The following is a 27,302-nucleotide window of genomic DNA, read 5'->3' as shown; positions in this document are numbered from 1 at the left end:
TCCCTTGACCATCTTCTAGATAAGAGATGCCCATATAAATGTATATCTGTATATTTATTATTTATTTTTATTGCTAAAATGAAAGGAATTATAAATGATTGATTGAAGTACTCATTTTAGCAAACTATGATCAGAAGTTGTTTTAGATACGATCTTTCCGCATGATAAAGAGCATATTTTTATTTTATTGTTTTTAGAAGAAAAACAACAGTGAAGACATTATGTATTTATGCAGACTACAAATCTGATGAAAGCTATACTCCAAGCAAGATATCGGTCAGAGTAGGAAATAATTTTCACAATCTTCAAGAAATTCGGGTATGTCATTCACATTTTAAAAAATATGTCATCCTGTAACTCTTGTTTTTAGAAAATAGTTATATTTGACATTAGATTAAAATGTTAATATATGAGGAAAATTACTAATATTTAAGAAAACATTTTAAGTTTTTATATTTGAAATTTTTTTTGAATTCTGATTGTCATCTCACTTTTTTTCCAGTGTTTTATTATGGAGATTTTCAGACATACAGAAAAGCTGAATTGTATAGTGAACTGCAGTGTACTAACTTTGTAGATTCTATAATTATTATTTTGCTATATTTACTTTATTATAATCTGTCCATCAGTTCATCTCATTTTTATATACATTTCAGTATAAGTTGCAGATATTTGTACTTAGCACCTCAGATACTTCAGCATGTTCTGTGATAACTGGAATTACGAATATTTGCTTGAGGTTCATTTTTTAAAGTACAATTATATACAGTTTACACAAATCTTAAGTGTATTATTTGGTTTTGACAAAAGCAAACATATGTGTAATCCCGACTCCTGTTGAGTTATAGAACATTTTCATTACCCCATAAAATTTCCTCATATCCCTTCCCCATCAATCTCCATCTCTATCCTACTCTCAGAGGTAAGTGTTGTTCTAATTTTTTTTGTTTGCTTGTTCATTCATTCTATAGATCAGTTTTGCCTCTTCTAGCATGTTGTGTAGATGGAATCACAGATGATATAACTTTTTGTAAGGCTTCTTTCGCTCAGCCTAATTTTTTGATAGTCCATCCCTGTTGTTGCATGTAAGAGTGCTTCATTCTTTTATATTCCGGAGTTGTACTCCATTGTTTGAATACCCCAACTTATTTATCTGCTATATAACTTTTTGAAGCTATTAGGATAATGCTATTGTGACCTGAATGCTATTAGTCCCACAATATTTACATTTCAGAGATACCTTCAATGAGTTTCAACTTTGTACTTGTTAAGTTCTGGCCCTTGTCAGAAAGTCACTGAGCTCAAATAATCATTAAAAATCTTTTAAATTCGGTGATTCTGTGAGATCTGGGAAGCACCTGTGATTTTTGAAAGACCTCCAGCCAATTTGTGGCCTGGACTAATTTGACTTAGTGTTTATAAGACCTTGTCTCTACATTTATATTTCTTCCCTGAGTTAGTTAAAATACTTAATAAGAATCATATATTCTTGGGGCATCTGGGTGGCTCAGTGATTGAGCATCTGCCTTTGGCTCAGGGTGTGATCCTGGGGTCTTGGGATCGAGTACCTATCAAGTACCTTTCTCTGCCTATGTCTCTATTTCTCTCTGTGTGTCTCTCATGAATAAATAAGATCTTAAAAAAAAAAAGAATCACATATTCTTTCATTATTTACTTATTTAATGCAGTGTTGGTTCCTTGTGAAATTTATTTATATACTGACAAGTAAGGACATTGTCACACACAGGCATGTTGGTTTTTTGTTTCTTTGTCCTTCTTTGAGATAAGTTTGTCACTTTTTGAGATGATCACCTGGTCTTATTCCTTTTTCTTTTTTCTTTTTTTTTAAGATTTTATTTATTTATTCATGACAGACACAGAGAGAGAGAGGCAGAGACACAGGCAGAGGGGGAAGCAGGCTTAGCCTGACATGGGACTCAATCCTAGGTCAATCCTAGGATCACACCCGAGGCTGAAGGTGGCGCTAAACCACTGCCCCCTGGTCTTATTCCTTTTTTTTTTTTTTTTCCCGGTCTTATTCCTAAAGGAAGATAAAGTTATCTCCCTTTACTTTTAAAGAATGATCCTATAAATTTTTTTTCTTTTTTTAAAATTTTCTTGAATACTAATTTGTTTTTGAAAAATAGTCCTAAGTAAGATACTCTTCTTTTAGTTTAAAAATACTTATTTTGCCTGACCATACTGGTTAATATGTACTTTCCAGGCTTGAATAAATTCACAAATTGATCAGTTCTTCATTTTCTTTGTAAGTTTCCTCATTTACTCCAGTACTTTTTTCATTCATAACATTTTAGATTATTTTTATTACCATAATTATATTGAACCTTTTGCCAGCCCTTCTTTTAGTCATGTATCTGATACATTTAATCAGTATTTAGTGCTTTAAAGACTTGAGATGCTACTTCTTTACTTTGTTAAACACTTTGTATTTACACAAGATTGGGTTACTCATATTGAGCAGCCTTTTGGGAGCAGAGCTGGCTTGTTTTAGTTTACAATTAAAGGTTTGTCCTTTAATCTCTCAGGGATTATGAATTACGTGACACACTGAAAATCAGATCTTGATCCAAGATGTGTGGCATATATTTGAAACGTCCACTAGATGTCACCATTGTCCTTTAATTGCTGGTCTCATAGTCTAGTTAATAAGACTTTAAGTAGTCTTAGTTGTAACTCGTTTTTCTCAGAGTATATATATTCAAATATCTTTGATGCATTTGGGGAAATTTACATCTTCATACATGATTTCTAGGCTTATGTATTAAATATATACTTTGTATTCTGTTGTAAATTGGACAAACTTGAAATGGTATTTGGACCATTGCAGAATACTTTAATCTGGTTTTTGCTTCTGTTATATCACTTAAGTACTGAAACATTAGCCACATAGAATAAGGGCTCTTTTAGGTAGTCTCTTAATTTTATTCCAAGTATGTTTATATTTCTGTGTAGTGACCACATAACCTCATGAGACCAGTAATACTAAACATTACCAGGTGATAATGTAAGTTGTTTTCCTGAAAAACTTAATGAACATACTGCTTTTCTGCCACAGTTCTCACTAAGGAACCATAATTTTTGGATTTTGCTTTAAGATATTAATCCCACCTTTGCAGCTCACGATATAAAGTATACTTTATCTTTTAATTATACATCTTTATATGTGATTTATTCTGTTTACCTTTTTTTCTAAGATAAGGAAATAATCTGATATTTTGTTTTTTAAGGGAAGATAAGCAGATCATGATTTTATTTGCTTAAATTACTACTCTATAGGATCTAAATTGTTATTTTTAAAAAATCTTTCTTCCAACTCAGATACTAAGACAAGTGATTAAAGTAGTGTTAACTTTTATGAGGTTTTTAGAGCCATCATTTCATTAGTTATAGGACTGATTTAACTGAGTGGAAAATCCAACTAAATCTTTTTATATTTTTCCATGGAGGCTTGCCCACGGGAGGGTGTAGTGTGTATTAGAGTGTTTAATGGGTTTTCTTTTTTTACTAGAAATTATGGATTTGTTTACTTGAAACATTCTAAAAACCTACTTTCTGGCATTTTATCATTGATTGATTTGAAGTAGTAACTTTACAAAAATTTAGTTCAGGGCAGGAAAAGCTAATGGCTACCGTATCAAAAAATTATTCTTTTTCTATCCTGTGTTTTCCTTCATTTCAGTTATAAAGCACACTGTTCTATCTTGATCTTTGTAACCTCTGTTGAAAAATCTCTACGGAGAGATCAGGCCTTCCCTTTACTCTTCCAGAATGCATATTTCAACCTCTATACCTGAGGAGGCACTTACAGTGGGAATGAAGTTTAGACTTTGTGCTTAATGATTACAAGATACTAACGCTAGGTTTGGTCAAATAGAACGTTTTTGACACCAAAGCTTCTCTTGAATAACTTCCTTGATAACGTGAATTCATTTATGCCACTCATGCTACTTTTTTGTTTTTATGATTGTCTGCCCTACAGAAGTTGGGAACCAACAGCCTAAGAACATGTCATGAAATGTATGTCATTTATTGCTTCCACAAGATTCCTTCTGTATAGAAGTGAGGATTTAGCATTTCAGAGTCTTTATGGCATTATTTTCTTAAAACACTTCATCCCAAACTGTGTTACTTTTATGCAGAAAGTCATGTCTATCATGACATTGGAGGGTTATTCAAGAGAAGTTTTCAAATAAAGATAGTTGCTTTAAAATTTTTTATCTATCCTGTTGGTTATTTATTTTTTTTCAAGTAGGCTTCATACCTAATATAAGGCTTGAACTCAAAGCTGTGTGATTGAGAGTCATGAGGTCTACCAACTAAGTCAGCCAGGTGCTACGCTTTTAAAATTTTTAAATCCATTGCCTTTTAGCATTATGTTTTGGTTTAATGCTGTTTTTTCCCTTTGCCCTCAGAAGGAAAAATATGTGTGAGGGAAATGTTTTGTCATTTAGAAATCAAAGAGTAGTCTATCTTAGATTAACCATTTTAACATTGAAGAAAACATCTCCAGCTAAAATTCAAGGAAACTTAAAGTCCTTTTCAGTTTGTTAACTAGTTCTTTATCTTTTTAAAAGTTATTATAGATATTTTTGTACTTAAAAATGAAACTAAAATGATTTATTAGATGTAGAATGACAGGTCTCAAAATTATTTCTATATAGTTCTGTAAAAAACAACTTGTTAACTGACGGTTAAGCAGATACTTTCAGCATATGTGAAAGTTGTCCTTTGATTCATTGTTAGCATTTTGCTTCTAAAATTTGTGACTGCAAAAGGATAGAATATTAATGGAACACAAGATTGAGCACTTAAGTGAATTTTAAGCTTTGTTTTTGTCTTCAAATAATAAAGCTGTTACCAAAATATTTTTTTTTTTAAGAGGAAGCTTGAAACAAATCATCAATGTTAAGAGAGCTGTAATGATATTTTTCTTTTCTTCCATCTGGGTGAGCCTTTAGGCTCTCTTCCTTATGTCTTGAATCAGTAGCATGGCTATGGGAGTCCACATTTGGTACTTTGACAAAAGTGGTTAAAAAGTCAGCTCTTCTATTAGCATAACATTTACTATTATAATTTGAGTTCTGTTAATGTGTGTGGTAGTGTAAGAAGATGCAGACAAAGTCTTTAACTCTATCCCATTGATCTTAAAATCTACTTATATTTACTTTCTAATGAGGAGTCTGTTTTAAACAACTTCATATAAAGTAGAATGATTTAGGCGGTACCTATAAACATAAATTGGTTTGATAGGACAGTGTTTAATTTATTGAGCCTTTGGAAAAAATGGTTTTTGCTGAATTTAGGTAGTTTAAAAGAAATTTTTTTAAATTTGAGAGAGAGCAAGTGAGTGTGAGAGAGAGAGAACAGGAGCAGTAGAGAGGATTAGAAGGAGAAGCAGACTCCCTGCCGAGCAGGGAACCTGATGTGGGCTTCCATCCCAGGTGGGATCATGACCTGAGCTGAAGGCAGACTCTTAACTGACTGAGCCACCCAGATGCCCCCAAAAGAAAATATTTTTTTAAATTAATTTTTATAACTGACCCTAGAACATCTTTGAAATGAGTGTGGAATATTTTGTTGCAATACATATAATTTTTAGGCCAGAAATTTTATCCTCTCTTATCCCTTTCTAAAAGTAATATATGCAATTAAAAAAAGTTATTCATGATTACACATTACTTATTTCCAAAATGGAGTTGAGAGGACTATGCATTTGGGGTATATTTCCTTTTGAATCTAAAATGTTACACAGTGGAATATATGTATATTTTTAAAGATCTTATTTATTTTGATAGATAAAGAGCAAGCATGAGTGTGAGAGCAGGAGAGGGAGAGAAGGAGCGGGAAAGAGAGAATCTCAAGCTGATATCACACTGAGCCTGGGGCCCCACACAGGGCTCCCATCTTCCCACCCTGAGATCATGACAAGAACTGAAACTAAGAGTCAGACAAGTAACTGATTGAGCCACTCAAACTCCCCTTTATATATATTTTAAGAGAGTAATATTCTTTGTCTCTTGTTTTTTGTTGTTGTTGTTTGACCACAGACTGTAGAGGTATAATGTAGCATTTCCATTACAAGACAGATTCATGCTTTATTTAGTAGATGCTTATTTATGGCCTGCTAAGTGCCAGGCCTTATATTAGGTACTGGGAATACAGTAAAGATAATCAATGTTTCTGCCCTTAAGCACTTCATAGTTTGGTGGAAAAGACAGGCAAATAAATAAAAGATTACAATAGCGTCTAGTACATACACATGGAGCTGTGGGAACACAGTGGAATATTAGGAGCAATGGCTTAGAAAGTTTTTCTAAAGGAGATGATGGTTCAACCGAATCTTAAGGATAAATATAAAACCTCAGGTGAGAATCAAGTGCAGGCATTTTAGAAGGGGCACGGTGTATAGAAAGGTATAGAAGCTGGTAAAGCATGGCATAATGGCAGAACTGCAAGTAATTTTCCTGGAAGTTGGGTAGGTATGGAGGAGTGGCAAGAAAGACTGAGGAAGTATGTGTGCATTCTACACATTTATTGTGATGGTAATGGTAATATGGCCTCTGTACGTAAGGAGTTTACATTCATTCAGGGAATTGTTACAGTGAAGATACATAGGTCAAAATCAGATTGTGCTTAATGTTAGACTTCTAGGGAGTTTTAGACTTTAAATCAGGAGACATTGATAAAGTTTAATTTGGGGAATGCTGGGGCTGGAGCAACAGGAAGACGGGGTATGTAGTATGAAGATTGTGAAGATTTAACCAAGGCAGTGGGAATTGGATTCAAAAGAAAGGGATGTTGTTGAAGTAGAATGAAAAGGGCTTGTGACTGATTGTTAGAGTATACTGGAAGTATGGGTGGGGGTTCAAGTAGGTAGAAGAGAGCATCTCACATTTGGCGCCTGTTTGATTGTTGCCATTAATCAGAAATGGAGTGCAGAGTTAAAGAACTCTGGGGTTGGAGAGAAAGGTTAAGCTAATGAGATTAGTTTTTGACACTAATTTCCAGTATTTTTTTCAGACGGAGGGCTTTTTAGTGGGTAATTGAATTAGAACCCAAGGAAAGAAGTTTAGGTTAGAGGTGTAGTTTTGAGAATCATCAGTTAATAAATAGAAGCTTAGGTGTGAGTTCTGATTCATTCAGGGAGTGCATGTAGTAGGAAAGAAGAGTGTCAGGGCTGGAACTATGGAAATACCAGTATTCAAGGGCTGCGAACAAAAAGATGATTCAATGCGAAAAAGCTGGAGGAGCTGCCCGCAACAAGAAGGAAATTGAGAGACAGACTGAGAATGGTCAGGAGTATCTAGTTAGATGAGGACTGAAGGCTTCCTGCCTAAGCCTGTGTTTTAGCAGGCAATTTATTTAATGCGATTCAGTACTAAGGCAGCTTCTGCAAATAGTTTAATCACTCTTTGGAATAATAGTTTCTGCAATTATAGATTGAGACTAATGAAATCATTTAATAGCAGGAATTCAGTTTTTCCTACTCTAGTATTTGAGCCACATAAGAAGATTCTGAAGGACATTCTTGTTTTGTTTCATGACGTTTTGAATTGGAAGGTTTTATACTGCAGATGCATACTTAAACTTTGAAGTTGATGAGGTTTCTTTTAAGAGTATTGTGCTCCAGAGTGGCTTTTCTCAAGTGCTCTTTCATAGCAGTTAAGGAAGAATTGCACTGTTTCTTTTAGGCAGAGTGACAGTAGTAACAGCCAAAGGCAAAGAAAACAAAATTAAAAACCCTTTATTTAATTATATGACAGGATACAATACAATAAAAATATGCACCTTACTTACAAAAATAAAGATGCTACGGTTTCAGAGACATAGATTATCAACACCCTTTATGTAAGGAAAGTCTACTGAGTATGGCCAGCTGAACAGGTGAGGGGTAGGCACCTGGCTGAGAGCTTAGCACAGTGTTGGAAATAGTAGGGACTTAATAAAAAGTTGTCAAATAAGTATACCAGCAGTCGGTCACTATGCTTGCCCATGCTTGTATAGTTTGCTTCAAAAAAAGATTCTGGACAGGTCTGGTTCCTTCTAAAAATTAAAAAAGTTTTTAAATTGCTATAAAAAAACATATAAAATTTACCATCTTGACATTTTTAAGTATATAGTTCAATAGTTAAGTGTATTTACATTGTTGAACAACAGTTATCCAGAATTTTTTCATCTTGCGAAACTGAAAATCTATATCTGTTGAACAATTCCTCCTTACCTTAGCCCCTAATAACTACCATTCTACTTTCTGGTCCTATGAATTTGGCTGCTTTAGATACCTCATGTAAGTGGGCTCATAGTATTTGTCTTTCTTTGACTAGTTTATTTCACTTAGCACAGTGTCATCAAGGTTCACCCAGGTTGTAGCATATGACAGGATATCTTCCCTTCCCTTCCCTTCCCTTCCCTTCCCTTCGGCTAAATAACATTCCACATTATGTTTATCTATCCACCTGTTGATCGACCTTCCATAGGAGGTATGAATAATGCTGCTATGAACATGAGTATGCAAACATAAATATCTCTTGGAGACCCTGCTTTCAGATCTTTTGGGTGTATACCCAGATGTGGGATTTCAGGATGATAAGATGGTTCTATTTTTAATTTTTTGTCTCTCTCAGCAATATGACTCACAGGAAAAGGCAAGTTAGTAGCAAGACTTGATACAGAGAGATAGTGCTATGAAGAGGGTGGGAAGGTGAAGGGCCATATGCATTCTGAAGTTTTAAAGTTAGAAGAGTATAGACTATGAGATATGAGAGGAGGTAGGTTGGTGTAGAATGAATAGAGTAGGTGCAAGGACACAGATTGGTCAACAGAGAGAAAAAATAGAGTTGAAGGAATGGCTGGTGCTCCCAATATTTTTCATTTGCTGATCTTTCTGGTACCTGGTTATTTACTTTATCCAGGGTTCCCATGGCTATCTAAACTTTTTGATAAGCTCCCTTTCCCTGTGGAAAAAAATTTTTTAAAGATTTTATTTATTCATAAGAGACACAGAGAGAAAGAGAGGCAGAGACACAGGCAGAGGGAGAAGCAGGCTCCATGCAGGAAGCCCGATGTGGGACTTGATCCCAGGTCTCCAGGATCACACCCTGGGCTGAAGGCAGGCGCCAAGCCTCTGAGCCACCTGGGCTGCCCTGTGTACTTGAATGCAGCTTTCTTTATGCTTGGCAACTAAAAATGGCCCTAATTAGAACAGAAGGAACTGCAGCAAATTTTGCTGAAAAACTACCTGCTGAAAAATTTTATCATAGTTTTAAAATAGATTTTAATTGAGGTCAGCCCACTCAGGACCTTCATTTTTTTTCCCTCAGCCTCTTATTTTATACATGGTGAATGAAGAATGAATGATCTCTAAAAATTAGTGGCAAGTAGCAGATTTTTGATGGTATCAGTGCTGTGTTTGGAAGAGGAGAATCAGCACGTCACTTTTGATCTAGATTGGATTGACCATCATAGAACTGTATTTTGAGTCCTTAGTGCATTGTTACTTGTGTTTCTCATGTCTCCTGTTTATTCAGCACTCTCAACATGCATGTCCCTGTGCTAAGCACTCACCACTCACTATTTCATTCTGTCTCCAAAGTTCAAGTGGTGATCAGATGCTCTTAGTACTCCTACATTCAGGTAAAGTTGAGACTTAGGTTACATGGACCTTTGGCTATGTGGTTCATTCTAAATGTTTTGAGAGTGTTAGAGCTGAAAGAAACTTTAGAGGTAATCAATTTCATCAAAAACTTAGAAACTGAGCAGTCAGGCAGGTGATATAACATGAAGATTCCGTGCCTTTGTGCAAAGGAGGCAGCTTCTGTTCAGTTTCAGCTTTTATTACCACATGGGAAGGTAGGCCCAGTGATGTCAATGTTAAAATTTTTAACCGGAGAGTGGAAATCTTGATTTTAGTGTGAAATTTCCCAATTCTTAAAATACACTGGGCACTGGGCAAACAAGGTATGTCCTCAGGCTGGATGCGGCTAAGGGATCACCAGTGATCAACTTCTAATAAATTGCAGTCTCATTATTATTTTACAAATGAGAGACAGAGGTGGAGTGAACTACCCAATGTTACACAGCAAGTCAGTGGGATAGCTGGGAATCAACATGCAATACATATTCCTTCCATTTTTCCCCTTAAAATCACCTTATAAGTTACCATAATATTTCTTGAAATTAAAAAAAAAAAAACTGAAGTGTGGAGTTGAGGAAATGAGCTACTAACGGGGTAGATTAACTATAGATTTTTGAAATGTATTTAAAATTTATTTACTTCCTTGATATATTCTATGGAAGATTGATTGGTACGGTAATGCTAATGCTTTTGGTATAAGCATTCACAAATATTTGCTTTTCTTTCTGTTGATTGCTTTTGCTTAATGATTAACGGGCTTTACATGGTGTACTTTGGAGCATAAAATTTCTAAGGAAAGAAGAAAAAACGTCTCCAAGGCTCCGAATAAAAGAGTGAGAATATTGAAGTGGAAACTGTGGGAATATGAGCCAATTGATTCTTCTCTGGCCATTTTACCTTCATAAGAGAGTTATGAAATATCATCACACTAGGGTTTGCATGTTTGAGGGTGGGGTGGGTAGTCTTTCCTCTTGTGTTTGCAATTACATTTGATGGTAGAAAACAGAAACAGTAGCTTGTCAATTTCAGCAACATCTTCAGAACAAATCGTCTATTTTGTAATTAGCTTAGAATGATAATTAGGTAATTGAATGGTCCATGGTTAGTCTTCATCTTTAGTGCTTAATTAACTAGGACAGAGGCACTGGACAGAGGAGATCCTCAAGGAGCACTGATGAGAAAATATCTAGCTTCAGACTAAGTGGTACCATAACTTTAAGACAGTAGTAGGGAAATTGTCCAGATAATATGTTACCTCCATTTTTATTGAGCCTGAAGTCTTTTATCTTGTTCCAAATTAATGTGGTGTTTACTAAATAGCTGTGTACATTTTTTGTTACTTATTTTTGATAATGAAGAGTATAAGTTCTTGCTCTGGGGGTGCCTGGGTGACTCAGTTGGTTAGGGGTCCGGCTCTTGATTTCTTTTCAGATCATGATCTCGGGGTCATGAGGCACTGCACTCATTGGGGAGTCGGCTTGAGATTCTCCCTCTTTCTTTCCCTCCTTATTGTGTATGCTCTCTTTCTCTCTCTTTCCAAATAAAGAACTCTATCTTAAAAAAATTAAGTTCTTGTTCTGGGACTTATATATTGGGTCATAGGTTCCCATTCTTGGCCACCAAATAAATAAAATCACATGGCAACAAGTACCTCAGGCTGAAAATACATAATATCAAGAGAATGAGAAGACAAGCTATAGACTGGGAGAAAATATTTGCAAAAGACACGTCTGATAAAAGACTGTTATCCAAAATATACATGATCCTTTTAAAATTCAACAATAAGAAAAACAATAAGCCAAAAACCTTAATGTACACTTACTTCCCCAAAGAAGATTTGCAGATGGCAAATAAGCATATGAAAATATGCTTCATATCATGTCTTCAGGGAAGTGCAAATTAAAATGAGGTACCACTACAAACCTATTAGAATGGCCAAAATCTGGAACACTTTACAGTGCCCAGTGCTGACAAGGATGGGAAAGAGCATGGGCTCTCGTTCACTGTTGGTAAGAATACAGAAGGGTATAGCCACTTTGGAAGAGTTTGGTGGTTTCTTACATGACTCAACATACCAACCATATGACTTAGCAGTAGTGCTCTTTGGTATTTACTTAAAGGAGTTGAAAAGTTATAGCCACATAAAATCCTGCACATGGATAGTTATAGAGCTTTATTAATTATTGCAAAAACTTGGAGGCAACCAGGATGTCCTTCAGTAAGTGAACAGATTAATAAATGTGGTACATCCAGAAGGGAATGTTTATTCAGTGCAAAAAAGAAATGATCTGTCAAGCTATGAAAAGACATGGAGGAGGAGACTTCAATGTATCTTACTAAATGAAAGAAACTAATCTGACTGAAAAGGCTGTTTGTATAATTCCAACTATGTGGAATTATTTGTATAATTTCAACTATGTGACATTTTGCAAAAGGCAAAACTATGGAGACAACAGGAAGATTAGGGGTTGCTAGAAGTTGGAGTGGTGGAAGGGATGAAAGGGCAGAGCACAGAGGATTTTTAGGGCAGTGAAAATACTCTTTATGACACCATAATCATAGACACGTGTCATTCTACATTTGTCCAAACCCACAGACTGTGCAACACCAAGAGGGAACTGTAATGTTGATATAAAAGAGGTTTTGCATTTGGTGGTGGGAGGCAAGAGATGTATGAGAAATCTTTGTACCTTCCTCTCAGTTTTACTGTGTATCAAACTGCTCTAAAAATTCTTTTTCTTAGTATTTTAAATATAAATATATATATAAATATATATATATATATATCTTCACTAAGATTACATTCTTGCTGCAAAGCAAATGAGATTTCATAATGATGAGTACCCCAGTATTTTTTTCCAGTATTTTTTTCTGTAGGAAAACATCTCCAGTTTTATAATAGAAATCAATAAAATCATGATAACAAACTTACAGCCAATTGCTACTAAAATGCAACTTCAGTATATTATATATCTGTTTTATCTCTATTTCGAAAGCAACTTTGAAAATACAGATTCTAATTCTGTAGAATGTTTAATGTTATTTTACCGTAATTAAATTAAATTAATTAATTTATTTATTTTGGTTTTTTTAAGATTTTATTTATTTTTTCACAAGACACACACACACATACTCACACACACAGAGGCAGAGACACAGGCAGAGGAAGATGCAGGTTGCATGTAGGGAGCCTGATGTGGGACTCGATCCTGGGACTCCAGGATCATGCCCTGGGCTGAAGGCAGGTGCTAAACCACTGAGCTACCCAGGGATCCCCTAATTTATTTTATTTTAAGGATTTTTATTTATTTATTTGACAGAGTAAGAGAGAGTACAAGCAGGGGGAGTGGCAGGCAGAGGGAGAGGAAGGACCAGGCTCCCCACTGAGCAGGAAGCCCAAAATGGGACTCCATCCTCAGACCCCGGGATCATGACCTGAGCCACCCAGGTGCCCCTTTTACTCAATTTTAAAAGAAGAATCCCTGTGAACATAATCTTATATTCTTTAATTTAACTGAATTTCAGTTTTATATAAGTTAATCTAAGTATTCATATTCAGTAAATTCCTCTGAAGTTGAGGAAAAGTTACTCTGATTATTTAGTAGTAGAGTGTTTAGAGTGTGTTTTTGCTTTTTCTCTTATTTAATTGTAGTGAATCTAGCCAATCAATATATATTGTTCCCATAGTGTATCTTTTTTTATAAAGCCATATATAATAATAACTGTGGCCTTTGGCTTACTCCTCTAATTGCAGTTTCTTTGAGATTCATGAGAAAAATGAACAGCCCTCTTAAAAAATAATGCATCTGTTTTCATTATCCACTAAGTATTATACTCATTTTAGATATAATTGCTAAAGCATCAGAACTTAATTTGAAAGCTCTATTTTCCTATGTTTTATGAATTACAGTTAAGAGGTGTTAACACACAGAACTTGCGTAAGCAGTGACTGTATTACCAGTAGTCTTAAAAGCTTATTCTTAGATCTTCAGGCTGTTCTTCCAGGAGTTGAATTTCCTATTTTCTTTCCTTTCTCTCTCTCTTTTATTTATTTGGGAACTGCTTGGAAGGCATGCATGTGCTTTAGCTATTACAAATACTATATTTTGGCTAAATTATTTTGTAAAATTGCTTTTATAGAAGTTCTCTCTAGTGGTATTCCATAGGCCTACATTGAGACACAGAGGAAATTGTAAAATTTATTATTGTAATTCTGTTAGGAATATTGTTGAGGATGTAGTCCACTATATCACAAAGTGGCATTTTAGTACAGATCCAGAGTAAAAATTTCATTCAGATCTGAATTCAGGAAAGAGCATTTTGTTTGTATTTTAATAAACACACACAGGGATCCCTGGGTGGCGCAGCGGTTTAGCGCGCCTGCCTTTGGCCCAGGGCGCGATCCTGGAGACCCGGGATCGAATCCCACGTCGGGCTCCCGGTGCATGGAGCCTGCTTCTCCCTCTGCCTATGTCTCTGCCTCTCTCTCTCTCTCTCTCTCTCTCTCTCTGTGACTATCATAAAATAAAAATTAAAAAAAAAATAAACACACACACACACACACACACACACACAGGTTCCTTTGCTCAAGACCTTTCAGCTTAGGGACTTTGGTAGATATGAAAAACCTATTGCTGTGAAGGAGCAGTGGTTGGGGGCAGAAGTATGGCAACTCTGTTAGTCACTAATAGATGGTATTAGCAGTTGCTTCTGTAGTTAAAAATTTGCACGTGATTAAATGGACTTAATGATAGCTCTTTGGAAACAAATCTGTTTATAAGTAGAAGAACCTCTGTACTATGTTAGAACCAATAATGGTACTCACTTTGCTTTGCCAGGAACTGTGGAGCCGAATTTGTGACATACTTAATAATTGTGTATATATTTTTGTGCACTAATCTTATCTTCTGCCATTTGTTTAGTAATTTCATGGAATAGTTCTTTTTCTTTTTAGTTTTCATTTAAATTCCAGTTAGGGGTGCCTGGATGGCTCAGTCAGTTAAGCATCTTTTCTGCCTTTGACCCAGGTCGTGATCCCAGGATCCTGGGATGGAGTTCCATGTTGGGCTCCCAGCTCAACGGGGAGCTTGCTTCTCCCTCTCCTCCCTGCCTGTGCTCTCTGTTGCTATCTCTGTCTCTCTCTCTCAAATAAATAAATAAAATCTTTTTTAAAAAGGCATTCCAATTAACATATAGCATTATATTAGTTTCAGGTATACAATGTAGTGATACCATACTTCATACAGTACCTGGTGCTCATCACAACAAGTGCCTTCCTTAGTCCCCATCACCTATTTAGCCCATGCCCCCATCCTCCCTCCTCTGTTTTCTATAGTTAAGAGTCTGTTTCTTTGCCCCTCTTTCTTTTTGTTTTTTCCCTTTGCTCATTTGTTTTGTTTCTTAAATTACACGTATGAGTGAAATCATGGTATTTGTCTTTTTCTGATAGACTGATTTCATTTAGCATAATACTGTCTAGCTTCATCCATGGTAATTACAAATAGCAAAATTTCATTCTTTTTTATGGCTAATATTCTATTGTGTGTGTGGTATATTCTATATACCACATTGTTTTTATCCATTCATCAGTCGGTGGACACTTGGGCTTGTTTCCATAATTTGGCCTTTGTAGATAATGCTGCTATAAAATATCAGAGTGCATGTATACCTTTGAATTAGTATTTTTGTATTCCTTGGAGAAATGTCTAATAGTGTGATTGCTGGATCATAGGGTAGTTCTATTTTTAACCTTTTTTTTCCTTCTGTCAAATAATACCGTTTTTCATTTTTTTTTTGTTTTTATATAAATTTCAGTTAGTTAACATACTGTGTGATATTAGTTTCAGGAGTACATTTTAGTGATTCAGCACTTCCATACAACACCTGGTGCTCATCCCATATTTTTAACTTTTTGAGGAACCTCCATACTGTTTTCCAGAGTGGCTGTACCAATTTGCATTCTCACCAACAGTACAAGAAGGTTCCCCTCTCTCCACATCCTCGCCAACACCTGTTGTTTCTTGCATTGCTGATTTTAGTATAGCATATTTCTTATCAGCTACCACAAGTCTTTGATGGCTTCTACCAGCACAGGGATAGTATCTGTCTTGATGAAACCTCATGCCTAAATAGTTAGCACATGTGTGTTCAGTTATATTTGTGCAATTTTTTTTTTTGTCTATGCAGTGGCCCTTGAATTTACTTTAAAGATAGTGGAGGAGCATTTGTTTTAGCTTTACTTTAGAGAAAGGTCCAAAGCAGATTACTTTTTAAACTGAATCTATCCTAGCAACCCCACTGTCTGGTATAAGCATGTGATCTTAGAGATAATGATTCAAGGGAATGTAATTTACTAGAGAGAATCCAGGAGAGTCATAACTTACCTCTTATCATGGCCCAAATGTGATGAGCCTCAGGTTAAGTATGATAAGGAAGGTGCTTCAGGGAATGAAAACAAACTTAGGAATGGAAAGAAATCTCTGTCTTCACACATCTAAGTATTTTAGGTAGCTGCTTCACATTTAAGAGAATGAAAGGATAAAAAATGAAAATTATTCTCAGTTTGTAAAATCTAGTTGTTAAGTCTTCATTTTATCTGTTTAAATATTTTACTATTTCTCTGAGGAAAATTAGTGAAAGGCACTGAGAGGTTTTCCATGCTTTAAGATACTTATTTTGTATGACGAGTTGCCTTGTGTTGAGAGAGAATTGTCTAAGGCAGAAATGGAATTAAAATTTGAAAATTTTCTATTGACTATAATCAGGATTATCAGTGGCATGGAATCATCATGACTCACTGAACTCCATTTAACCTGAATTTGTAGTCCTCTGAAACTTGCTGCTATTCCCCCAGAGTCCTGTTGTACTCAACATTGAACTCAGAGTTCTCTTAACCTTGGCTTACAGGGGCAGAAACCCAGTCTGTTTCATAATCTGCAATCTGGGTTTTAAATAATGTATTCAAAATGGGACAGAAGGAAGAGAGCTAAGCCAGAGGAAGGAACATGTTTCTCGATTGTCTTTGCCACATGCTGCTTTAATCACAGGTTTTATAGTCAGATCAGAGTTGCAGTCTTGGTACTATTACTTCTTTATTTTGTGATATAGGGTAGTTTCTCTGTTCTTTCTGAGCCTTTGTTTACTTTAAAAAATGATAATCATAATACCTGTTTTGTTTGGGTGGTTGTGTAGATGAAATGAGATTAAGCTGTGTAAAAACATCTGTAATGTACCAAACATAGGTTTCTCAGTCAATATAAATTTATATCTTTCCATATGTCTTTTTTCTTTAGTTTTGTAATGCCTGATTGCTTTATCTCTACTCTTTCATGACTGCAGAAGGTTGGAAAGTGGTAGATAAGGGTGTTCTCTTTAATAAGGAATGTTCTAGTAATAGAGAGTAGAGAGGTTATCTCGGATTCAGTTCCTTACTGCCAGATCTAAGTGTGAAGGTTTTTATTTTTAATTAATGTTGATATTTTGCATTTTAATATCAATTGTTTGGCATAGCTTATATCCCATACAAATTTTCTATTTTTTGTTTTTTATTCTAATGAAATTTCCCTTGGCAGTGGATTTAAATATTACAGATTCAATTCTTTGAAACTGCAGCATCTGTGACATTAGTATAATGTGGCTTTTAAAAGGGAATACTTAATTTAGCAATTTTAATTTTTCTGATATGATCCAGTTAATAGCATACGATCTGTTGGATCACATAGTGATCCATTGTGTCAATATATTAGATCTTTCTTTACTAATTAAGGCGTTAGTTTACTAACTTGGATACATCTTTTGATTTTGTATTCTGTTACTGAAATTTTTTGTGCTTATGGAATTTATTTTTGATTCCTTTAGAATGTAAGGAAAGCTGACAATATTGATGATTCCGAATTCTACTTCTCAGCCCTCCTACTTTCTTTGCAGAATATATTTTTCTAAACCAACACAATATTGATAGTAAAAAGCATATAGAGTAGGGGGATAAATGGACATTTAAAAAAATGTCATTTATACACATCTGAACTGTCATTATTTTTAGTAAAGCCAGTATTTTCATAAAAGCTCTGTTTATCCTAATTGCTACAAATACTTTTACAGATATTTCCACTAAGCAGTGAATGAAGCGCTGAGAGTCACTCTAGCCACTCTGAAGGCTCCCATTGCAGGGAAGCTGGGAGTAATTGAGTTTTGGGAATGCACACAGGCTTGCTCCTGTTAATAGGCATTTGCAGTTAGGGCAGTTTGCCCTAATGATTGAACAAATTGTTTGAAATTGATAAAGCAAAAACAGAGGTAATCACAATAGGCTTACTAGATCAGATAGTTTTTAAAAACAGTACTATAGGAAAAAGTTATTCCACTTAATTTAAAAATCTTTCTTTGCAAAGAAATTTGATACCTTGATAACTGTAGGATTAAGGCAGCTTTTTACTTCCCTGTAGCCTGGCATAACAATACTTTTGGTTTAGAAATCAGGATTATTAGGTATGACAGTTTGGATTACTTTGTGTGTGTGTGTATGTGAGCAGGTAGTTGTACAGGCCTGTGTGTGGAAGATCACATGTACATTCATATATGTGAGAGTGCTTTTGGGTTGACAGTGATATGAAAAAAATGAATGTTGTTTTACTCTTAATAAAACTTTAGTGTTGATACGACTGTGTGGATATTAAAATGCCCTTATTCATTCATTCATTCATTCATCTCTTGCTAGTTGTTGCAGAGTAATAATTGGATATCATTCTTCTGTACAGTGATTTTGAAGCTTTGGCAGTATAAGTGACCCTGGGAGGTGACTGGGTATTATCTCATGGTTTTTAGGCTGAGTAATGTTGAAAGACACAGTTTGGCAAACTATTCAGATCTGGGTTTACATCTCTTATTTTTGCCACTTATTAGCTGTGTGAAACTTGGGAACATATTTAACTCCTCTGAAACCTTAGGTTCCTCATACATAGAATAGGGTTAATAGTGCCTTTTTCATTGGATTCCTAAGATGATTAAGATCAAGTTTGCATATTGCCTGTCACATAAGGAAACACATAGTGCAAACTCTCCTTCCTTTTGTGTTTTTAAAAATTAAATAATACTTGACAACTTAAAGACTTTTGAATATTTGAAGTACAATACAAACTAATTTCCACCTAACTTCTGGGAGACCAGTAGTACTTTTTGCACTTTGGGGAAAGCTTGATAAGAGCACTGGGTATCGCACATTAAAGGATTCTCCTATTCTTTATTTACTTGTATAAACCATAAGCAAATGTAGGTGTGATAGCTGATGGGTTATGAACAGTCCCACTTGAATAATCCACCAAGTTATCAGGCAGAAAGACCAAGAAGAGTTCACAGGACTAATTGACCTTGTCAGTATAACAGGAACACTTACAAATAAAATTCTCTTTGCCAACAACATTGCAAATGAAAACCTCACAAGAAACTGTTATGTCCTGTAACTGTCCTGGAATGCTATGTATGATTCAGTTACCAGACTGTGGCTGGAGGTGGATCATGGTGGGCAGGAATTGGAGGGAGGGAAATGTAAAGGATAGGAGGGAGAATTTCAGAGGGAAATAAATCAGGCAAAATGTTAGAGGACACACACAGTTTTAGAAATTTTAGCCATCTTGAATCTCTACCAAGTAGTGTCATTGAATCTCTGTAAAAATAGTGTCTTAAGTTTTTAAAAAAATTTTCACCCTTCCTGATATGTAGATCAATCCCTTTTGTACAGATTTGATAGTCATTATTGCAGTGGGCTTTTTTCTGAAAGGTAAGAACACCTCTTTGACAAAGCACAGTGCTGTTACGAGGATGAAGTGTGTTTGTCATCCTGCAGTCTTGCTTCGTTTATGTTTTACCAATATAAGACAAGTATTGTCAGGGCACCATTATATCCTTGACTCTAAAATGGGTTTTCGTTTTTGTTTGTTTGTTTTTTGGTATAGGTTTGGATTTGTGCCAGAGTGGGGGAAGGGAGGAACGTTAGGTGACTTAGAATGACACTCATTCTGTGACAAATTTTGACAGTTTGTTTCTCTTGTTTTTGGTAATGATGAAAATCATGTATTTTGATAAAGAATCCTCAAAGCAGTAGATCAATTTTTCTAAAAGCAAATGTTTTCAAATGCTCTAAGAAACTTAGTGAACCAATGTCAAGACTTGGTCTTTAAAGGAAAAATAAAAAGAACGTTAGGACAAAATGCATTTTAGGTAAATAGGTCCCCAGAATAAGCAATGAGAAATTGTGCAGCAGATAACAGCTTTCATGGTAATACTGTATAGGGTGATAATATTCCCGTTGAATTTTCTTTTTTGAAAAGGCATCGTTTACGTTGTAAGGAAAAGACAGTCAGATTGTTAAATGGACTTCAAAAATAGTAATAAAAAAAGATTTATAGTGGAAAGAATTGATGGTATATTTCACCTAGAGTAAGAAACAATGTGTAATAAGGGATTTTGTGGTTTCACAGCTCAGTGCATGTGTTTGAAAGCTGTTCTCTCAGCAACGTGGGTGGCAGGTTATGCTACCATATAATGTATTGTAGTTGGCTCTCCACACTTGTCAGGGTTAGTGTTCAACCATTCGGAAAATTTTCCCATTGTTCTATCATGTGAACCAAGACTAGTGTTGAATTCCCAATAACTTACAGAAAAAAGGTTTAATTAGAAAGTTTGAAATTTGATTACATCTTTTTGTTTCAATACAGTACTATATGTTTTAGTATTTTATCTTTGGCTGCAGTTACTTTTCAGTGAAAAAGATACCAAAATCAAAACTTCATCTTTTTCTTTTTTTAAATAGGTTTTACAGAAATTTGTGTACTGAATCTTGCTCTTTTTTCTGTATTAACACTCTATTTCCATCTTAAGCATTTTGCTTTAGATGGACCATGGCTCTTGGCAGCTAGTGCATTTTTAGCAAATAATACTGTTTCTAGTAAGAGTTGCAGAGAGAGAGAAAAAAAAACTTAGTGTGAGGTCCTTGTAAACTGAACCTTTGGAACATTACTTTATTTCTTTTATCCCCCTTTTGTGCTTCTTCTCTATTTGTGTAATGGTTATAAATTATATCCTTTGAAAAGAAGAATTAAAAACATTTTGTTTTGTTATTTTTGTAGTTGATTTTTTTCTTTACCTGTTATTTTAAAGATACACAGAGAAATAAGCAATTATAGTATTGAAATTCCATTGTGCCAGCACCTCCAGAGCATAATCCAAAAAAAACAGAAAACCGCCTGCTGGGTTGTCTGCAGTATGCTTGTGTGAACATCAGTGTCTGCTGTTCACACATCATTTTTTTTTTACCAAAAGTTCCTCTTGGAATAAAGACTCTGTGTTTTCTGAGTGTAGTGAAACATTTGTTGGTCCTTATATTTTAAATTTGTGAGGATTTCTGTTTATAGAAGAAATAAAGATGTATATTACATGATTGTCACTGGCACATCAAGAAATAGAGAAAAGCTTTGTATGTCTGTGTACAACAAAATAATGAAAAGCTTTAAGTGAAATAACTATTGAAGGTGAGAAGTAATGAGCTTTTGATATAACGAAGGATTAATTTAAATATTGACTTTTGCCTTTTAAAATCTATTTTATTTATAAAGTTGAAGTGTATCTTGGCTAGATGAATATGAAAATATCGTAAATTTGTTCTGTATTCCACTTGAAATTCAGATACTTAAATATGGTGGCTTTTTGACAATATTAGTAAATTTTTTCAAATAACCCTGCATAATTACTCTAATCAAGAAATGTATTAGAAAGTACATTTATGGATCCTTAGATTGATTTTTTTCATATCTAATCATATTCACTCATTTTTATTCTTATGCAGCTGGGTATCAGACAGAGAGCAAACTTGGAAAATGTGGTCCAGTGTATTCACAGTTTCTGCCTTTCATTCAGATTCATGAAACATCGAAAAGAAGAAGCATTTACCAGATAATAGGGAACTTCAGGCTTAAATTTGGTTAAATGGAAGTCAATGTCCACAATATCCCATAAGGTTTCTTTGAATCATTCAACATCATTTGTTTTTTCTTTGAAACTTTCTGTGTAGAGGTTAATAAGAGTAAATATACACACATCTTTGCTGATCCTGGGTTTTTACCCATTTCAGCTATTTTTCATCAAGAGATAATTTCAGGTTTGTTTGCCTCTGAATTCCATTCTGAATTTCTTGACCAATTAAAATGTACATTTACATTTCATAATAATTGCATTAAACTTTAAATTATCATTTCTTCTGATTATTGGGATGAGATTACTGACTACCTGGGACCAGTTAGTACATTTAGTCACTAAGTCTAGTAGACCATGATGCTACTAATCTCTCAAATGTTCTACCCAATTTGTTTATCAGTTGTCTTAACCTTGTCAGTCCTGTCGATGGAAGAGATTGTCATCTATACAAGATGTATCTCACATATGCTTCCTGGAAAGGGAAGTAAAAACACCAAGTCCTTAACATACTAGTTTTCTAAGGGCCTAAGACTCCTGAGTCTCCTGATTGCCACGAAGCCTAATTGCTCACAAGGCAACCTGGCACACTGCCATTTCCCCACTGAGCTGTTTGTTGGTGCTTGTGAATAGAACAAAAATGTCTTTGCTTTTTTTACTCAGTTGCCACTGATTGCAGTTTTAGGAAACAAGTTAACATTTTTCTTAAAATTATAGTAATTCTTATCAAGATGAAGTCAAACCTCATAGTGTCTAAGCAATAAGTTGTATAGTTAGTTCAAGAGCTTTTAAAATCTGTATAAAATAAAATTATTTCATACTCCAAAATACTCATTTTGTATAATTCCACCTGAACTATTCTAGACAGCTGTTCTAGATTTGGATAAACACTTTTGAAAATAGATTATGAGGTGAATTTTTTGAGGGTTTTTTTTTTTTTGGATACTTTTATTTATAAACAAAATCTGTTATGTATGTGAATTATGGGACCAAGGGAAATCACAGGTCTGGCAAACAGTGTATGTGTATGGGCGAACTACTTCAGCTGTTTTGAAACCGGTTATTGAAAATACTACAGATGTTTGCATTTTAATTTTTAATATAACTGGAGGTGTGTCATGGGTTTTGACCTCTGCCCAGACCTGTAACAAGAATTTCATTTGTTCCTGTTGTCATGCTTTACTTCCAGGTACCATAACTAACAGGAAACAATGAGTATTGTGGGACTTTCATAGAGCTGCAGGACTTTTATTTTCTCCCCAAATTCCCTTCAGAGTTCCACATCTCTTTGAAGCATATATATAGTATAGCTTTTTGAATTGTCAATATTTATTCACTTGTACTCAGAATATATTCTTATTTTATTTTTATTCCAGACAGATGTATTTTTTTAAAAGATTTTTTATTTATTTGAGAGAGAGGGCAAGCGCACAAGTGAGCACTAGCAGAGGGAAGAAACAGAAGGAGAGGGAGAAGCAGACTCCCCGCTAAGCAGGCAGTCTGATGCAGGGCTCCATCCCAGGACCCTGGGATCATGACCTGAGCCAAAGGCAGATGCTTAACTGACTGAGCCACCCTGGCGCCCCTTCACAGACATTTTAAGACTCCTTTATTACTTTGATGTTCACAGTTTTGGCAGCAAAATTACTTTCAAATCTTGGCTTCATCCTTCATCAGCTAGGTGACACTCAGCAAACTATATAACCTCTCAGTGGACTTCAGGTTCCTCAGCTATAAATTAGGGATGTGGTGTTTGGATGATGAAAACAAATGTATGTTAAGTGCCTAACACATGGCTCAATAAATGGTAGTTAAAAAGCACAAAGCCTTGAAAACTGGTAATGTTTTTATAGGTTGTAAAAGCATCCACTACTATGCTTTTCCATTTTATCTTTTGAAATTGGGTTTAACTACACATATCTATTGGGTATATACATTTATGTCTTTGAGTTGATAAAGATTCAAGATCATAGGCTTTCAAGTCATCTGCTGGGTGTTGAGTTCCTGCTCTGCCACTCAACTGTGAACCTTGGAAATTAGCTTTCTTTTTGCTGAAGATTTCTTATATCTAAAATGATGATGAAAATAGTGTACATCATAGGGCTGTTGCAAGGCTGGAATAAATCAGTAATGTAAAACTCTTAATGCCTGGCAAAGAGTAAGTGATCCAAATATGTTAGTTGGATCCAGCAAAAGAAAAATCATAAAGCAGTAAAACTTGGAGTCAGCCCTAGTTAATTAGTATCTCTTTCATCTGCTCCTAAAGACATTGTATTACCTTTCTTTCCAGTCTCTGCAGAGCTCCACATCTCCTTATGTTTAGGATTATATGTAGCAGTTAGAATTCTGCTTTTTATTCATTCTTGTCATAGAATTGTGATATCCTTATAGTAAAAATTTTAGATGTCTCTTAATCAAAAATAGCTGTTGAGTTTGTCACCTGCTTCTTATAGGTCTTGCCCTAGTTAGCTTTTTAACAGTCCTTTTGAAGGCAGCTTGATTGTGAAAAGACCTTTTAAAGGATTCATTGCTTTATTGAATGTTCTTTTTAAAAAGTATTTGCATCTCCATGTATCCTTCTTCTTCAAATGTATTTTGTACATAAGCAGTTATTTTCTTAGTGGTTAAATGATTGATACAAAAGCATTTTATAGTGATTCTTTGGAATCTCAAACTCCTGATTCTCCTATTGTTTTCCAGTGTTTTATGACCCAGTGGTAGGTCATCAAAGAGCCTGTTGCCTTAGATATATTACTGACGTGTGTGTGAATGCTATTTCTAACCTTTCCTTGCTTCAGGTATTTACTATTAAGATTTATGGTGCTAGAATGACAGTGTACTTTTTAATTTACTTAAAAATTACTCGTGCATGTGAAAAGTCCCAATTTGTATATATTTGCATGAGTTTTTGGCAGATTTGCAGTACAATTTCTGTTTCATTTTTGTTCTGGGATAAAAGATAATTTACCATCTAAATGAAATATACATTCAAATGTTTTAAAGCTCATTTAACAGCATATTATAGTTCACTTCGACTATCAAGGACTAGTGAATTTATCAAGCTAAACTTTATGGCATGAGAAGTTCTACAAATGTACACTGGAGTTTTAGTTGTTTACTTTGTGCTTTCTTGTCCCCAGAGTTTATAAAATAGTTATACAGTTTATATGTGTATATAACCCATTTAAGGTAAGAAATAGAACTTTATGAGCATCCCAGAAGCTGGGGGTATACCCTCTTTTCTTCCCTACCACAATCTTTTCTCTACTCTTTAGAAGTAACCACTATCCTAACTTTTTATGGTAATTTCTTAGCTTTCTTTATAGTTTTACCACCTGTGTATGCATTCCTAAGCAATTAGTGCCTTTTTTTGACCTCTAAGCGGCTTAGACTTGGTATTGTCAGATTTTGCCTTCTCTTTTTTTGTTTCTGCCAACTTGATAAGTTTTAGTCTTTAATTTTCAATTATACTAACTTTGATTTTTTTAAGCTTACCTTTTAAAGTTTAATTTTTCAGCTTAAGTGTATTTTTACTAGAGTGAAACATGTACATAGGTTAAAAGTCTAGAAGGACTGTGATAGCATTTATAGCAGTAGCACACCTATCTCCCTATCGCACATTCCTATCCCACTTCTTAGGAGCAATCCTTTTCCTTTAGCCTTTTCTCTTGTATTTGCTTTCATATTTCTAAATAATATATGTACACAGATTTCTGTAATGGATATGTGCAACTCTAGATGTATGGGTACCTATCTATATTTAAAGACATGATCTAATGTCTTAACTGAAGCATTGGGATTTAGTCATATAATCCCATTTCTTCTCTCTCTCACAGACTCCCCTTCTCTTCATCTTCCTAGTGTGACTTTTCATGGTATTTGTTGAAATTTGCACATTTTCATTATTATGACCACATAAGTGTTGTTCATGCTTGGTTCATGTCATGTCCTATTCTTAAATTTCCTTTTTAGGTATAGTTTTATTTTTATGGAATTACTGGTTGCCTCATTTTTTTCCTTAATGTTTAAAATGTTATCAGTTATCAATATATCCCTAAATTCTCTTACAGAACAGACCTATAAAACACCTTTTGAAAGTTACGTGGACTTTTTCAGTTCCACCTGTTTTTCTTGAAGATATCCCTTCTGGACCTCCAGCTCAGCCAGCATTGTCAGCGTGTCAGTAGAAGTTCAGTTAGAGAAGCAGAGCATATGTATGTGTGTGCATGCAGCATATACACACGTGTATGTACGTATATGCGTGTATGGAAATGATGGGTGGTGGTCTGTAATGGGGGTTTGATATAGCGATATTATGTTACACAAATAGGAAGTGATTAAATTCTAAGGCTGTTGCTTTCATGTCTGATGCTGGAGCTTGAAATTCAGAGAGCAGGAAGTCAAAAGTGAACACAAATATAAAGTGGTGGAAAGCAAAGATAAGCTGGAACCCATGAGCACAAACTAGATGAAGTGGAATCCACATCAGTTCTCACTGCTTCCAACCTTGTGATGTGAGCGTTCTGCAGAAGCTGATGCCCTTCATCATGGAGTAAACACAACTGTCCCAGGAGTCAGAACTGCAGGAGGAAGATAGAGCAGTTGCATGCCTGACTGCTGCCCCATGACAGCAAGCCAAACCAGCAGATAGTGATACCATGTGTGATCTACAGAAGCACCTACCTCAATTTGAGTGTAAAACCCAAAATATGACTGCTGCTTCACTTTGGCTTTCCAAATAGTGCATGAAAATATCTCTTGTGTCTCATGTAACCAGAAATGTGTGAGGAAGAGAATCCTGGGAAATGTAGTTTAGGCTAGCTACAGTGGCACATTACAAAGCCATCACAGATGGCCATGAGAATGTTCCTTTCAGATCTCTGACTATGGGGAATAACTGACTGATGGCCCCAGCTGCTGCTTTCTGAAATCCATCACTGCGTTTCTGCTGAGGCCATGCCTCCCACAGTCTGTCTCTAGCCAGTGACTGAGACACCAGGGGTGTGAAAGCAGCTCATTCCTGGGGACTCTGGAGTCCTCTGACAGGCTGCCAATGGCTCACGGAGTCCCTGATGGCCTTGCTGAATTTTCCCTAGGACTGCCTTGTAGTCAAACATGTGTCCACCCAACCTTCCAACCTTCTTTCCTTCCCTGGGGGTTAGACCTGCATTGTTGTCTGATGGCTCTTCTAGCCTTCCTCCCCATGTTCTCTCACAGATGTTCTGCCTAATAAATTTCTGGTATTTCTAATTTCTAATTGCTATGCATGCCGTGGTGTCTATTTCTCAGAGGACCCAGTCTGAAAGCTATTTTCTTAAGATGTCCCTTCAACATCATCCTGGGAATTTCCTTCACCTTCTCTTTTGGTAGGTCCCTTGTTTCCTGGATCCCAGGTCTTCATCTTTTTGATTTACTTCCTTTTTTGGTAGAATGCATCCTCCACATGGGAGGTAAAATTGTTGAAACCTTGCATGACTGAAAAGTTTGTTTTAATCTCACCCTCGAGGGATGATTTGGCTGGGTATGGAATTCTAGTTTGAAAATAATTTTTCATCAGACTTTTAAGCACATTCTCCATTGTCTCATAGTTTTCAGTGTAAAAGTTCAGAAATACAACACCACTTTTGATTCCTGATGCTTTGCATGTGAGTAGTTGTTCTCTGTAGGAGCTTTTTTAATCTCC

The 27,302-nt window shown here is 35.3% G+C and overlaps 1 protein-coding gene across 13 annotated transcripts in view; it reads left to right on the top strand.

Annotated features, from left to right (window-relative positions):
- Window positions 1-27,302, top strand: part of ANAPC10 (anaphase promoting complex subunit 10) — a 279,601-nt gene that overhangs the window by 37,266 nt on the left and 215,033 nt on the right. For 12 of the 13 annotated variants that reach the window (XR_013350913.1, XR_013350912.1, XR_013350911.1 and 9 more), the window contains one exon: window positions 198-318. Coding sequence is in view for 8 of the 13 variants with exons in the window: in XM_077846174.1 (XP_077702300.1) it covers window positions 198-318 (121 nt within the window). In the remaining 5 variants the exon portion in view is untranslated. Of the gene's footprint in view, window positions 1-197; window positions 319-21,494; window positions 21,752-27,302 lie in introns of those variants that run through there. The other variant, XM_077846172.1, reaches the window with a different exon arrangement.

Source organism: Canis aureus, chromosome 13, assembly GCF_053574225.1.
Source record: "Canis aureus isolate CA01 chromosome 13, VMU_Caureus_v.1.0, whole genome shotgun sequence".
Lineage (NCBI taxonomy): Eukaryota > Metazoa > Chordata > Mammalia > Carnivora > Canidae > Canis > Canis aureus.
This window is presented reverse-complemented; position numbering and strand designations above follow the sequence as displayed.